The sequence below is a fragment of the Oryza sativa genome, chromosome 6 (genome assembly GCF_034140825.1).
Source record: "Oryza sativa Japonica Group chromosome 6, ASM3414082v1".
Classification (NCBI taxonomy): domain Eukaryota; kingdom Viridiplantae; phylum Streptophyta; class Magnoliopsida; order Poales; family Poaceae; genus Oryza; species Oryza sativa.
The window spans coordinates 27,620,013-27,634,612 of NC_089040.1; the positions used below are offsets into that span (position 1 = coordinate 27,620,013).

The window sequence follows — 14,600 nt, forward strand, 5'->3', positions numbered from 1 at the left end:
ACAACAGGCTTGCAAGGAAGAGCCCCACATGTACTGATGATGTACATGCTGTGTGCATGTGAATGGACGTACAATATTCCTGTATGATCATGCCCATATCTTTTGTACAAAGTCCTGTATATCTCCACGTTGTCCTGGAAAATTCACTAAAGAAGCCGTTACATTTTACTGCATTGTTTATTTGGCTGCATTATAGTGAACAATATTAGCTTTATCTCTACATTTAACTTTGGATCTCAATGCTGTCATTTCTCGTCAGATATCATCAGAAATGTTGGAATATCTTCTCATGGAAAGAGCACATAGCAGGTAAATTTTACACATTATTATACACTATAGCCATTAGTTATTATTATACATGGTAATTAAGTGAGATTCTGGAAATCCTCCGATAAGGCGATAAATGCAACATAGACCATATATGCAAGGATGATTTAGGAAAGATCAGTCGACAACATGTCACTGCTGGAAAATTAAACATGACACCCACCCAGAAATTTCTCTGATGATCTACAAGATTGTTTCTATCCTCCCAATACAACAGTAGATAGCTAGCTTACAATCCCCTTACTGATCTCCCAAAGAACATGATAAAATCCTGATCCATCAACCGATTGTTCACCATTTTGTACAAGATAATTGAGGGATGCATCCCTGGTCACCATAATTTCCAGTGTCCGTCTGCAATGGCACAACCCTAATCTTCTGAAAGAGAGCACAATCAATTCATCATCGCTTCATATTCATGCTCGAATCCTCCTCTCCTTTCAAGGCACATTTAGACCAAGAATAATCCCTGCGTATTACATAACCGAATTAAGACATACAAAAACAGATCATTAACAGATGAAATTGGAATCAAATTAACCATGCACAAGAAACAAAACAAATCTGAATCTACGAAATGCAGTGAGACTGTGAGAGTTCACAGAATCACAGGTTAGTTTGATAGTTTCAGTGCTTAATTTGTAACACACCGGAGAGAGGTGGACGACGTGTATCGTCTCTGAAGCTGCACGGCTTCCGAGACGCGGCGGAGGACGTCGACCTGCGCGCGGAGGTGGACGACGTAGTCCATGGCCTCGCGGAGCAGCGCCGCCTCGTCCATGGCGTCGCCGCCTCCGGGTATCACCTTCCGCAGCGCCATGGCCCTCCTCCTCACCTGCAGCCTCCTCGCCATCTCACCACCACCACCTGCACCTGATCTCGTCTTCCGGCCGCAGCACCGCCTCACGATCCTCCCGCACCGCCGCGCCCTGGCCGTCGTCGACGCCGGCTGCTGCTGCAAGACGATGGCCTTGGGCCACCGCGCGCCGCCGCCGCGCGCCGTGGCCATGGCGAAGTCGGCGGAGGACTTGACGGCTCGCTTCCTCTCGTGGAGGCTCATGGCGTCCAGGGGCTTCGTCGTCGAGCAGTCTTGGAGGCTCAGGAGGAGGTTCTTGAGGAACGCTTGCTCGAACGACATGGTGCTACTAGCTCCGGGGCCTCCCATGGCGCCTACCTTACTTTGTTGGCTATAGCTTGGTAGCAAAAGTAGGAAGAGATGTTGTTGCAACGCTGAAATGCACAGGTAGGAGCTAGGAGGAGAGCTATGCAAATGGCACTACACCTGTTACTATAAATACGCGTCCCCGGCATTATAGCCGGGGACGGATCCTGATCACTCGAGAGGATGTGTCGTCATTTCTCGGCATAACTGTGGTTTGTGGGATAAACACACATGACATGTGGCTGAAACACAATCTCTGATATATTCTCTCATGCGTGTGTGTATATAACCTAACCATTTGTTATATCATCATCGATCTTAACAGGACATGAAACTCTTGTTTTATTACTTATATATGTGATTGAATTAACTAAGTGACGATGTATCGAAATGTGCATGGAAATCTAGCTAGAGAACAATGGTTGGTAGGTAGGTACTAGTTGGATTGCATGAAGCCATCGATGGATCGAATTAAGATGCGCTTAAAGGGTAAAGGTAGATAATTAATTAACTCGCACCAACTGATATGTAGTGCCGTAGTGGTAGCTTAATTTCTACTACTCCCTCCGTTTCAAAATATTTGACACCGTTGACTTTTTAACATATGTTCGACCGTTCGTCTTATTCAGAAAAATTTGTGAAATATGTAAAATTATATGTGTAAATAAAAGTATATTTAACAATGAATCAAATGATATGAAAAGAATAAATAATTACTTAAATTTTTTAAATAAGACGAATGATCAAACACGTACTAAAAAGTCAACGGTATCAAACATTTTGAAACGAAGGAAGTAATATGTTTCCTTGTCACAGGATCAAGCGAGATTTGGCTGGAAAGGGAGGGGTGAGTGAGCGAGAGAGAGCGAGACAAGGCGCACATGGCCGCACATGTAGCGTTTCAGCGCGCGCGCGGATGGCACTTGGCGCTTTGGCAGCGCGGCGCGGCATGCATGCACAGCCGCTCGATCGGAGAGGAGAGGAGGAGATGGATGGGCATGGCGATCGATCTCTGCATGATGTGTTGTCCGTGTTGCCTCTTGGTCTGCACCTCAAGGGAGGCAGGCAGGCAGAGCCGCAGAGGGACAGAGAGGCGCGTGCATGTATGTGTGCGTGCGTGTGCTTCTCGCAATCTCTGCAGAGTTAAGCTTGTAGCTGTAGGCATTGGCACTGTCATTGAGCATGGCATCGGCGTATCGCATTTGCCAAGAGCTTAATCTTTCAGACACGACGAGCTTGATAGCATTTGCGGCTAGAGTCCTCCGTTCGTTTCATATTATAAATCGTTTTAAACTTGAGCAATTTTACGGTCCTTAAGTAGATACCATGAGTTATCTAAAGGATCGTAAAATTACTCTTTAAACTTAGTTACAGTTAAACTATTCTAAACTTAACCTAACTATTCTAAACTTAACCTAAGACAAATATATTATAAAAATATATTTAATTATAGATTAAATGAAACTAATCTAATGTATAGATATTAGTATACTCCTGCTTACAGATTTGATCAAATTTAGAGTGGTTTGACTTTAATAAAGCTAAAACCAACTTATAATCTTAAACGTACTCCTCCTATAGACCGGTTCTACTACTATGCATGTGCAGGAGGAAGCTAGAACGAAGGAAAGTTCCTAGAAACAAGGGCAATGGAAGTAAGGATATACTACTTCCATATCGAAATTGGCGGCCGGCCATCGCTTAGCTTTTTCTTCAGCGGCGGTCTGGCTGGCAGTTGCTGCTGTGAGAAAGGCAGGCAGATTGCTGCTTCACATGGGCGCTCACATGGATCGTTTTGATCCGTCGACTGAAAACTTGGTTTGGGGGAGGCGAACTGCATGCACATGATCAGCCTGCCCACCCGCCTCTCTGGTCAGTAAACGCACTGCAAGCAACGACGTAAGGTAACAGAAAATAAGGCTACCACCGTTTTTTTTTTCGCAATGCTTGGAAGGACGAACGACATGCCAATTTTAGGGTGTAGCTATATTTATGGCGTCACATTTTTCACTAAAAAATAGTCGGCATGTATTTACATTGTAAGTTCCTAAATTACATATGTAATTTTAGTGCATTTACAATGTAAATCTCAAAATTACATATGTAAGTCCTAAAATTACATATGTAAATTCGAAAATTACATACTAATTACATATATAAGTGGGGTGTAACTACTGTGTAAGTGGCTAAGAAAAATCATCTATAGCATATGCCGTGAAGAGAAGTGAATCGGGAGGGACGATATGTGCGTGGGAGAGATCTAGCTCAGCCGGCCGGCTATGCACGCGGACCACCATGGCACCATCGCGCGGCGAGGAGACAGCCAGCTCGATCATCTGACGGTTGGTTTCAACCGACTGAAATCCATCATATTTTATGGCGACATTTTTAGCAATCCCCAAATGGAGCTGCAAATTTTGCTCCGCAAACAAGGTTACGGTTACCACCATTTTGAATGCGAGCCGTCTGATTAAGAATTGAAGTACTGTACTCCCTCCGTACTCATAAAGCAAGTCGTTTAGGACAGTGCAACGGTCTCTAAAACACAACTTTAACTACTTGTTTCTATAAAAATATCTATCTATTATATACTAAAAGTCCACTAAATTTTCTACAAACGCTTTCAGGCCGCCACGTAGGACCCCTACAAACGCTCCTAGGCTACCACGTGGCTCTATTAAATCTAACCGTCGATTTTCACTTAAATTGGTGGACCCAATATTTTAGACCATTAGATTAAATTTTCACTTAAATCAGTGGACCCGATATTTTAGGCTATTAGATTAGATGTATTTTATTTCAAAGAAACTAATTCCTTACTCTGTTACGTATTTATTATGCGGATGAGCTATATATGTCGCACGTTTTTTTTCGCTGAAAAAGAGTCGAATCTCTTGCCGTTGATGGTTTGATGTACCGTGGATAAATGCTTGAGGGATGCAACTTTCTGTCAGGGTTACGGGTAAGGTATACCCTCTACCCTTCGATATACGTCACATATCGATATGGTATACTTGCGCGTATACGGACGTTTTCGGCATACGTTAAGAAAATTCATCATGGAGTTCACAGATGGAAGGAGTCCTACTCGGACAGAACTGGGTCGTCATTGTATCGTGCCGGGTCCGATGTCTCCGAATCCTATTTGGAGACCAGTTGACCTGCGATATAAAATGGACCCCCCGGGAGGACCTAAGGCATCGAATCTCATAGTCAACCCATCCACCACAGCCTACGGAGTTGAAGCCTACAGGAGCCAAGTCGCCGGGAGATCTAATCAAACCTGTTCGATTACGATCTCGTCGGTATCATCGAGTTCCGCTTTTCCCTTTGTAATATGTGGTTTCCATCATATAATCCCATATCAACTGGATTAGGACTATTACCTATCAAGGGGCCTGAACCAATATAATCTTTGTTTTCTGTGTGCTTGATGTTGTATTACGTAGATCCTTGGACCAGCGTACCCCAGTACTCTCTATATCCGGTTTACGGGTATCCCCGTCGACACTTTCCTTTTTTATCCTTATTAATCCTTTGCCTTTTTTGATTAGCATCGGACTTTTCCTGTATGTATGATGACACGTTAGTTACGTTATAATTACATCCTATTTACACTATAATTACATACTAATTACATATGTCATTAGGTACGTAATTTTGTGATTTACATATATAATTTTGGGACTTACGTTACACATACACTAAAATTACATATGTAATTTATAGACTTACAATGTAAATATGACGCTATAAATATAGTTACTCTTTTTATTATGTATATATGGAAGAAACTTCATACGCTCAAGAAACTAACGAAGCATACCTACTGTTCGCATCAGAAGAAAAAAAACTACGCACAGAATTACCGTAAAATCAATAAGCAAAACAAAAAGCATACGTACTTAGTACCATTGGAAAAAAAATTGATGACATTTAAAATATGATTTTCTATTATTTAAAGATAAAACATATTAATCTATAAATTTACATAAATATTACCGTCGATTTTCATTTAAATTGGTGGACCCGATTAATGTTTTAGAACAATAGATTAGATGTCTAAAAGTCCATTAAACTTCCCAAAAATACTCCTAATTCACCATATGACATCCTACAAATGCTACTAAGTTGCCATGTGATACTCTAATAAATTAGTGAAATTCTTAAAAAATCTAAAATAACAAATATATTTTTATTAAATTTAGTGGACCCAATATATACAACTATTAGATTAATTTTCAAGAAAAAATTCCACTCCTAAACCCGGGCCCACCTAAGTCGGTATGTATAAGTTAGTTTTTTTAAAAAACGAACATACGTATGTACGTCTCCTCTTCCTTCAACTCATTTCTCAACTTTTTCACTCTCCTATTTTCATGCCTTATTAGTTTGATAAGCAATAATAATTTTGTGTTAAACAATTAAGCTTCAAAATCATACAACTAATTTCTGATCCACGTAACTATTTAGATTATTCATAACTAAATTACAGCTGAAGACCATATTTTACTATAATTTAGCTTTTAAAAAAAAGCCATTTTAGTTTATATTTCCTAACTTTTGCGTGCCATTCAAGCAATTATAAAAAATATAAAATAATAATAAAAATATAGATTTTATCATAATACATAACTTCATAATAATTAAATTAGGTCTACAATCATAAAAGTAAAATGAATATACAATTAGTAATGTTTCCAAAATATGTTAGGTAGAAAGCAAAACTTATGCAAAAAGTAAGCAACTATAACATCTAAATCACACAGCTAATATTAATGAACTTATGTCTTTAGAATATTTTACATTTAAAAGACCTATATACACTGTAATATCGACTTTGAGAAGAAATATGTCACTTTGGGGCTATATTAATTTTTCTAATTTTTGTGTGCCATTCGAACAATTATAAAATTATAGAAAGATAATGATATAGATTTTATCACCATATATGACTTCAAAATATTAAATTAGATCTATATGGATAAAAGTAAAATGAACCTAACACAGACCATAATATAGAATGAAAATAAGTATTATATTACCGTAAATCATTGTACATCCTCTGAGCGCACTTAAGGCGTCACGTATTACGTCTTAAATAAAAATAAAACTTTACAAATTGGAAGAAAAACCATCTGACCATCAGTTTGCACTTAAAATCTTAAGCCACCATGTGTTACGTCTTAAAAATTAGAAAAAATAACAAAAAAAAGTGACAAAAAATAGATAATCAGTTTCACTTAAATCATTTAGATAAAATAGAAAAAACCACCCCTCCACTCACCCTCGCCCCACACATACGCAGAACACGGCATTACACGTCCCTTCCCTTCTCGGCTTGAGCTCTCCACTCTACCCCTTCCTGTTTATATAGCCGGAAATAATAAAAAATATTAACACATGCATAAATTTCAAGCTATACATCTGATATCTAATATAAATATTGTTGTACTTACTATTAAAACAATGACTGTAAAGATCCATAAAGCCTATAGTTTGAACTGGTATAAAATATAAAATAAAGCAAGTAATAGAAAATGTCAATAGGGATTAAATTAAACTATTTAGAGAAAATGTAATAAGTTCGTAAAAAATTGGTTCTTACATTTCACTAAAATTGGACCAACCATTGCATATTCCATTTTCGTAACAATTTTACAATGCTTAGACATTAATGGCCTTGCATCCATCGTATATCATAGCATTATGAGTTTCTCTACATATTATTACGCATATAAACCGCACTAAGATTCGCAGTATATAGTTCATTGAAATTTTATATTTGTTACTATTAAGTTCAAAATTTTGGGTTCATGTTAACTAGGTATTTTATTTTGAAAAAGATAGTATAGATCACACAAATCACAAGGAAGCGAGGTATATGACATGTCTTTATTAATTTTTATATAAGTATGTAACAACTTGCATGAACTTAAACCAACTAGAAGGAGAAATACTTGATGGTACAAATATAACATATTTATTAACAATAATAGTTCTTTAGAATTTGTTAAAAAAGCAAGTAAACATTCTAATAAAAAAGAGGACAAAACACCTTACTTCTAATGTACACTTGATTTGTTAGACACGTTTTCCAAACAAACTAAATAGAACTTCTTTCTATATAATAAAGAGATCATAGATAATTATTTATACAGATGTATTAAATATTATATATTTTAAAACCTAACAAATATCTTGGAAAAATTATCAAAGCAAAATGACAATGAATAGCGGAGGCCTCACCTAATGTGTCTCATTCAAAAACAATATATTACTTTTAAACATGGGAGGTGTCAGCCAATTGATATTCTGTTTTTATATATATTTCAAACGCAATGTACAATACATGCCCACGCGAATGTGCGGGCTACCTTCCTAGTTTATTGAAAAGTGATATATGTATACTTTTATGAAAGTATTTTTCAAGATAAATCTATTCATATAATTTTTACATCTTCAAACTCAACAACTTGAGAGTTATTTATGATTTATATTCCCAAGGTTTGATTTAAACATTGTCCTAAACGACTTCCTTTACGAGTACGGAGGGAATATGTCTATATATATTTGGTCACTTGACTATAGTCTTGATTTGATTTTTGTTTAAAAAAGTCAGATCAAGATTATAGAGCGAAATCACATCCAGAAACATGGTGTCTTACTAATGAAATGTTATATTTGGATTGATCCGGTTTTCCAATTTTTCTTACATCTGTTTCTCCATGTCTTTCTCTCCAAACTACTCCGTCATCCTCCTTCCTCCCCCACATATCATATCTCCCGTCACCGGTGTTGAGTTGTGATCCAAATTCATTTGCATATAATAAAGGCCAGCTTCTGCTGGAGCGAAGCGGATCATTATCCTTTAGGGTTTCACCTTCATATATATACCTCTTATAAGCCGCCGTTCGGCGTTTTAACCTCACCCCGATATAGTGAAGATATTTTGCTAGCTGGCGCCCATGATATTTTCTCTCCTGCTTTGGGAGGGTTTTCCACATTAAATCTCGTGTCTTCTATGATTGATCTATTGTTCTTTATCGTTTATTGTCTATCATTTCCTAACAACCGGAAGACCAATCTCCATTGTCCTCAACACCGACATCAACCCCCATTCCTCCTCCCCGGCTAGTGAGGCCATGGGGCTATCGCAATTGATAAGGTCAGCCAGGAGGGAGGTAGTTGTTGTGACAATGTTGATGTTGTCATGGCTAAGTAGGGAGAACAGGGAGGAGGCGAGGCCAAGGGGGACGAAGTTCGAGGCACCGACGATAATATGGAGGTAGTCATCGTTCTCAGTGTGGAGGGCGATGTACATCACAGATAAAGTAGGTAAGGGGTGGTCAGAAGGTGCTTATGCGGGTCTCAAGGTTGTCGCATCGTGGTCCTCACCAGCTCATCATGCCACTCATATGTGGTGTGTGTAGATATGTCATCCTTAGTTGATATTAGGTATCAGGCTTGATATCTCGGGGGTATCATGACTTATACCCACAGGTATAAGGATTGGTACCAAAACACCAAGGTCTAGTACCTGGATAATAGCTGGTACCCATACATACTAGGTATCATGACACGAGAAAGGAGTGCACACCGTTACTGCTTGGCCGGTCAGCCACCTACCGCACTGACTCCTCCTCTCGATGCGCTCCTTCCTTCTCTACTGTTGATGTGGCCGATGAGGCAGGGAACTAGAGAATGTAGGTGCTTTTTGCTCATGGGTGGAAGCTCAGCTAGATGGCGGAGGAAAGAAAGGGGAATCACTAAAGTATCCCGTCCCCTAGTCTTTCTTAAAATTTATTAAGAAGCAAAGAAGGTGTTATAAATTATACTCCCTCCGTTTCTAAATATTTGACGCCATTGATTTTTTTTAAAGATGTTTGACCGTTCGTCTTATTCAAAAAATTTAAGTAATTATTAATTCTTTTCCTATCATTTGATTCATTGTTAAATATACTTATATGTATACATATAGTTTTACATATTTCATAAAAGTTTTTAAATAAGACGAACGGTCAAACATATGCTTAAAAAATCGATGGTGTCAAATATTTAAAAACGGAGGGAGTAACAAACATGGTTGTTATTTTATAAGGCTTTTAAAGAGAGTGTTTCCACGAGGCCATACATAGAATGGAATATACCACGAGATGATCCAACACGTTTGATATATACCCACCCACCCATCCATCCATCCATTATTATATTGTTTTGAACTCTTTTATGTAGTGTTTGTTCTTCCCACGTTGGTAATCCTAGTTCACTACAATTACTTACTTAATGTACGTACGCCAAATTGCCAACGGGGAAGAACAAGCCTTTATTGCTACACACTAGCACATCTCATTGATCATCCTCTTCTCCGGCAGGAGACATCTCGATCGATCGACACTAATTGTCGTCTCTCATCTCGTCTCAATCTATCATTGATCTCTCCATCTACTAGATCGGGAGACTCTCCCTAGTGTCTTCCAAGGTTACATAGTGCTTTCTATGACACTAGGTAAGTTACCGGGTGTAAATGGAAGGCACTAGGTAACACTACAGTCTTACCGGGTGTCCCATGTAGGCACTCCGTAACAAGGAGAATTACCGTGTGTTGGTGAGTTACACCAGGGAACGTCAGACGCCATCCATCCGATGCAGCACGTTGACCAGTGGGACTAGCGGTGAGGGAAAACTTACCGAGTCTCATCATATAAAGGAACTCGGGAACCATTCGATATGAACATGTGAAGAAACCGGGGCCCACCTGCTAGTTAATTGTGTACATCGGATGGAGATCCAATGATCTAAATTTGCTTGCCCTTTCATATATAAATTCCGAACCCTAGCACCCTCACCAACCCCTTTCTCCTCCCACTCCCAGCCGCCACCCCCATTCGCCTGCTCTCCCGAACCACCGCAGCCTCCTGCCGCTCGCCGCTCCTCAAGCTGCAACGAGGACCAACGCCTACGCCACCTCCTCGAGCTATAGCTGCGGCCGGCATCGACGCCGGTGCCTCCTCCTCTTTTCCCCAACCAACGCCGGTGTAGCACCGGTCCGCGTCCTTTTCCCTCAACCTGGGATCCTAGATCTGTTGCGCGGCCGTCCCCTCGTCAAGTCAGATGGCCCGAACCTCCGCCGTGGCTCCTCCTCAAGCCGGATGCCATGGATCTACCGCGACCGGCCCCCTCATCAAGCAACCCAACCGAGATCCGCCATGGTCGCCTCCTGGCCATGCAAGGTAAGACCTTTTCCTCCCCCGCCATCTGCATTATAGCTGCGGCATCATTAGCCACCAGCAGTAGCAAGACCTGCTTAGCAAGTCAATTAGCGACCAGTCATCTTTGGCATCTCAAGCCACATTAAAATAATTTGTCTAACTACTTACATTGGTATCAACAATGAGCTGGATGGCTTGTAGTGTAGTGAAATTGCTTCATAATGGTCTTCAAATAGTCCCTGTATTATAAGTTGACTGCCTAATAAAATTAAGAAAATACTTCTTATGATGTACTTCTGTGATGTTTTTTTTTTTACCTGGCAGGTTATTGGAGATTATTAGTTGGCTCAATTAGTGGCTTGGGCACAAGCTTTAATGCGCTTACATAGACAGGTGGATCCACGGCAGTAGCCGAGCATTCTTAACCGTGCAGTAGAGGGCGGTGCCAAAGCCTGAGCTCTGGGATGATGCAGTGATTTGGGAAAAACAAGGTGAGTACATAATTTCGGACTCTGCATCCTGTGATTATCAATGTGCTTGCAGTGGATATGACTGATGCCTAGTGCGCTACTTACAATGCTATCCCTACTTACAATGCTAATCTAAAATCATTCAAGTGGTTGTTGTACATCATTCTTAAACGTGGTACCAAGGGATATTGTTCATTTAGGATGAACTTATCGTAACCCTGAAGAGTAGCTATTTTAATTATTATATGCAAATTATTCAAAAGCAAGAATTATGTCTCATTTTGGTTGAAAAGCTATTAATAATAGTATTTCATGGCCTTATAGCAAGAATCCTGGCTCATTTTAGGCCTTGTTCGGTTAATCCCAAGGAGGGATTGGAGGGGATTTATTCCACACCTATTGGGGTGTGGAATTATTTCCCTCCAATCATCTTTAGTACCCTCCAAAGTGAACAAGGCCTTATGCAAGGGAATTTAAAATTTGTTAAGAATGTTGTATTTTATGTGGTTTAAACTCTAAACTTTAGACAATAATCTGATGCTAATGTACATGCTAAATATATGCATTTCATTGTTGATGCAGCAGTTTGCTCCTGGAAGCATACTTCTGTAGGTTCAAGCATATCTATACTTAGTAGGGCTGAACTTGTTCACAAATTCAAAGGTAATGATGCATTCTCCGTCATTGTGTATCCTCTATGATGTTTACTGCTGCGAGGTTAAAAAAATCCTCTACTCTCAATAACAAACATTATGGTCCACTAGTTTTATTTACTCTAGCCATTCTCCTGGTCACAAATTTTTAAGTGTCTTCTCATGATTTCAGATATGATCAACGTGAGGCTTATGGGAGCTTCCCCAATGGATAAATTTAGGTAAGAACGTATAGAGAACTTAGTAGTTTTACAACATCTCTTAAAGTTTTAGTTAGTACATCTCTCAAAGTCTGAACTTCAATATTTGTTGTGTTGCACTTTTTGTGCTATCTACCCTATAAGTAGCACAAATCAAGGTTGGCTGGCTCAACCGTTCAACCGTTAACTGGTTAAGATTGTTCCAAATCATAACATCAGCATGTTTGTCAATTCTCGTTAGATGAATAAATAGTGAAGTTTGTTGTTGACACAGTGACAACTATTTAGGATACTCCACCCTATTTCTCAATCGTGTTCTTTAATCCTTGTACTATGAATAATGGTTACTTATTATTGTCTATTTTGAAACATACCATTTTGTTCTTAGATTAGGTTATAAGCAGTTACTGCTGGTTGGTTATATATGATACTTGATGCAACTTTACCATTATATATTATTTTAGGTGATTGCCCTTGGATCTCAGTGGGTTATGGTCTCCAAGACTCCAACAAGCCAACTTGATCATGATGCTTGTGTGTTGCATTCTTGATAGAGTTCAGGATGGTGCTTCAACTATGAAGAGCTTAAGCTGTTTTTTGCGGTTTTCTTAGGATTCTGTAGGACTAGTACATTGTTTCATGCTTAGATCGAGATGTATGTTGAATATTTCTTCTTTTTATTACATTTGCATGTCAATCAATATAACATACTGATGGAATACTTTACCTTGTTGAATGTATTTATGCTCTAACAGGTTTATTGCAAGTTGATTAAGATTTCATCTGCACACTGTTAGTGTCCCTCAACTAGCAAATGCATATATTTTTTAAAACATGGTTCTATCAGTGCTTCCCGAGTGGTGCAAGCAAAAGGACACGCGGTAATGATTTTTGATATTACAGAGTGGCAGCTAAGAACACACCGTAACGTGCTGTTGACATGGCTATACCCGTTATGTCCACGTGTCAATATATAAAACTCGGGAAGCTCAGTGTCTCCGTTTGGATAGTCATCATGCCGTTAGTGGAACTTTGCAGAGTGTATTGTAGACACTCCGTAACCTCCCAACTGTTACGGAGTGTTTTTTCAGAAAACACACCGAAAGACAGCACGGGAACCTCGTATCACTCCCGGGCGTGCTGTACCACTCCGCAACATTATTACTGGGTGTTTGAAGTAGTTACCTAGCGTCCTGGCATTGTTACCGAGTGTTTTCGACACTAGGGAGCCTCTCCCATCCTAGTAGTGATCTATCTCCAAACATGAATTGCACCATATAATAAACATCAACCATATATAACAAATTAATCATCACAGTTTGACAAAAAAAAACGAGGGAACTTGATCAACTAGCTAACATGTACCATAATCATCATATACATACAGTGAGAGTACCACTCATCAAGAAGAAATGGTCCAGTTAGATCTCACCAAAAGCAGTGTACGGCTGAGATGCAACAAGAACGGCAGAGATGTGTGGCGCCACCGTGTGCTGGTATAATTGTACCAGCCGGCCGGCCGGCTGGCCGGAGAGATGCAAATAATACGGCAAATGCGATGGATATGTATGTATGGCAAGACGAGGGCCACATCTATCCCACACATGGGACGGTTTCCTTTTTCCTCCATATGTCTCTCTCTCCAAAAAGTCCCAATTGACAGCCATATATGTTCAAGCACGAGATTGCTATTAAGCGATCGGTCGCGTGGGGGAGGCGAACACGATCACGTTTCTCTGTACAATTTAAATCTAATTTTATCTATTTAAAAGTATAATTTAGGTATAAAGTCTTTTTTATCGAAGTTTATATGTATAAAGTTTACGTGTATAAAGTTTACGTGTATAAAGTTTATGTGTATAAAGTTTACCATTTTCTTGTATAAAATCTAGAATTTAAATTGACATTTATAAAAATATTTTATTTAGAAAATCCTTAACTCTAATACAACCAAGGACTGCATACCTAATATGCTTAAGTGAACACTAACCATATGCTAATTGCTATAAAATATAATCACTTTGACTAATCACATGGAGATAATATTGATATGAAGCAAAAGTATGGTATAGCTGGTATTGTTGGCTTAACAAATATACCCGGTCGAACTCGATCGCGGGGGGACGATCGCCGCGATCGTTCGCGTATCGGACACCCCCGTTCAAGCATGCATTGAACTCTTATGCTTGAACATAGATTCTAATCGCTCGAGAAAACGTGCGTACGCCTTAATTACATCTTTCTCAAAGCAAATGGTTCTTCATTTCAGATTCTTTTATATCTATTTGGATGATTTTTTTTAGAAGAGTAAAATACACCAGCGGTCCTTAAACTTGTCAGTATGTTTCACTTATGTGCACGAACTTGCAAAGTGCACATCGAGGTCCCTAAACTTGGTTTATTGTATCATCCCGGTCCAAAGCCGCGTTTGACTGTGGTCTTCCCTACGTGGCACGCCATGTGGATAATGACATGGAATTTTTTTTTATTTTGTTCTTCCTTCTTCCTTCTTTTTTTCTTTCTTCCTTCTTTTTTCTCGGTGGTGAGAGGCGGCACGAGAGGAGGGGTCGTCGTGG

The 14,600-nt window shown here is 39.3% G+C and overlaps 1 protein-coding gene and 1 long non-coding RNA gene across 3 annotated transcripts; one reads left to right on the plus strand and one right to left on the minus strand.

Moving 5' to 3' along the window:
* Positions 1-404: 404 nt before the first annotated feature.
* Positions 405-1,593, minus strand: LOC4341704 (transcription factor IBH1-like 1). The gene is made up of 2 exons (XM_015787165.3): positions 978-1,593; positions 405-796 (listed from the first exon to the last, which is right to left on the minus strand). Exons 1-2 carry the CDS (start codon positions 1,490-1,492, stop codon positions 730-732), a joined length of 582 nt encoding a protein of 193 aa, XP_015642651.1. The 5' UTR covers positions 1,493-1,593; the 3' UTR covers positions 405-729.
* An 8,759-nt stretch (positions 1,594-10,352) lies between these two features.
* LOC4341705 (uncharacterized) lies at positions 10,353-12,799 on the plus strand. 2 transcript variants are annotated; one of them, XR_001546650.3, is made up of 5 exons: positions 10,353-10,722; positions 11,026-11,192; positions 11,754-11,834; positions 11,997-12,045; positions 12,489-12,799. It is a non-coding gene; the product is annotated as an uncharacterized lncRNA (long non-coding RNA). The 2 variants fall into 2 exon arrangements; XR_010742097.1 differs by having other exon boundaries at positions 10,354-10,722; positions 11,757-11,834.
* The last annotated feature ends 1,801 nt before the right edge of the window (positions 12,800-14,600 follow it).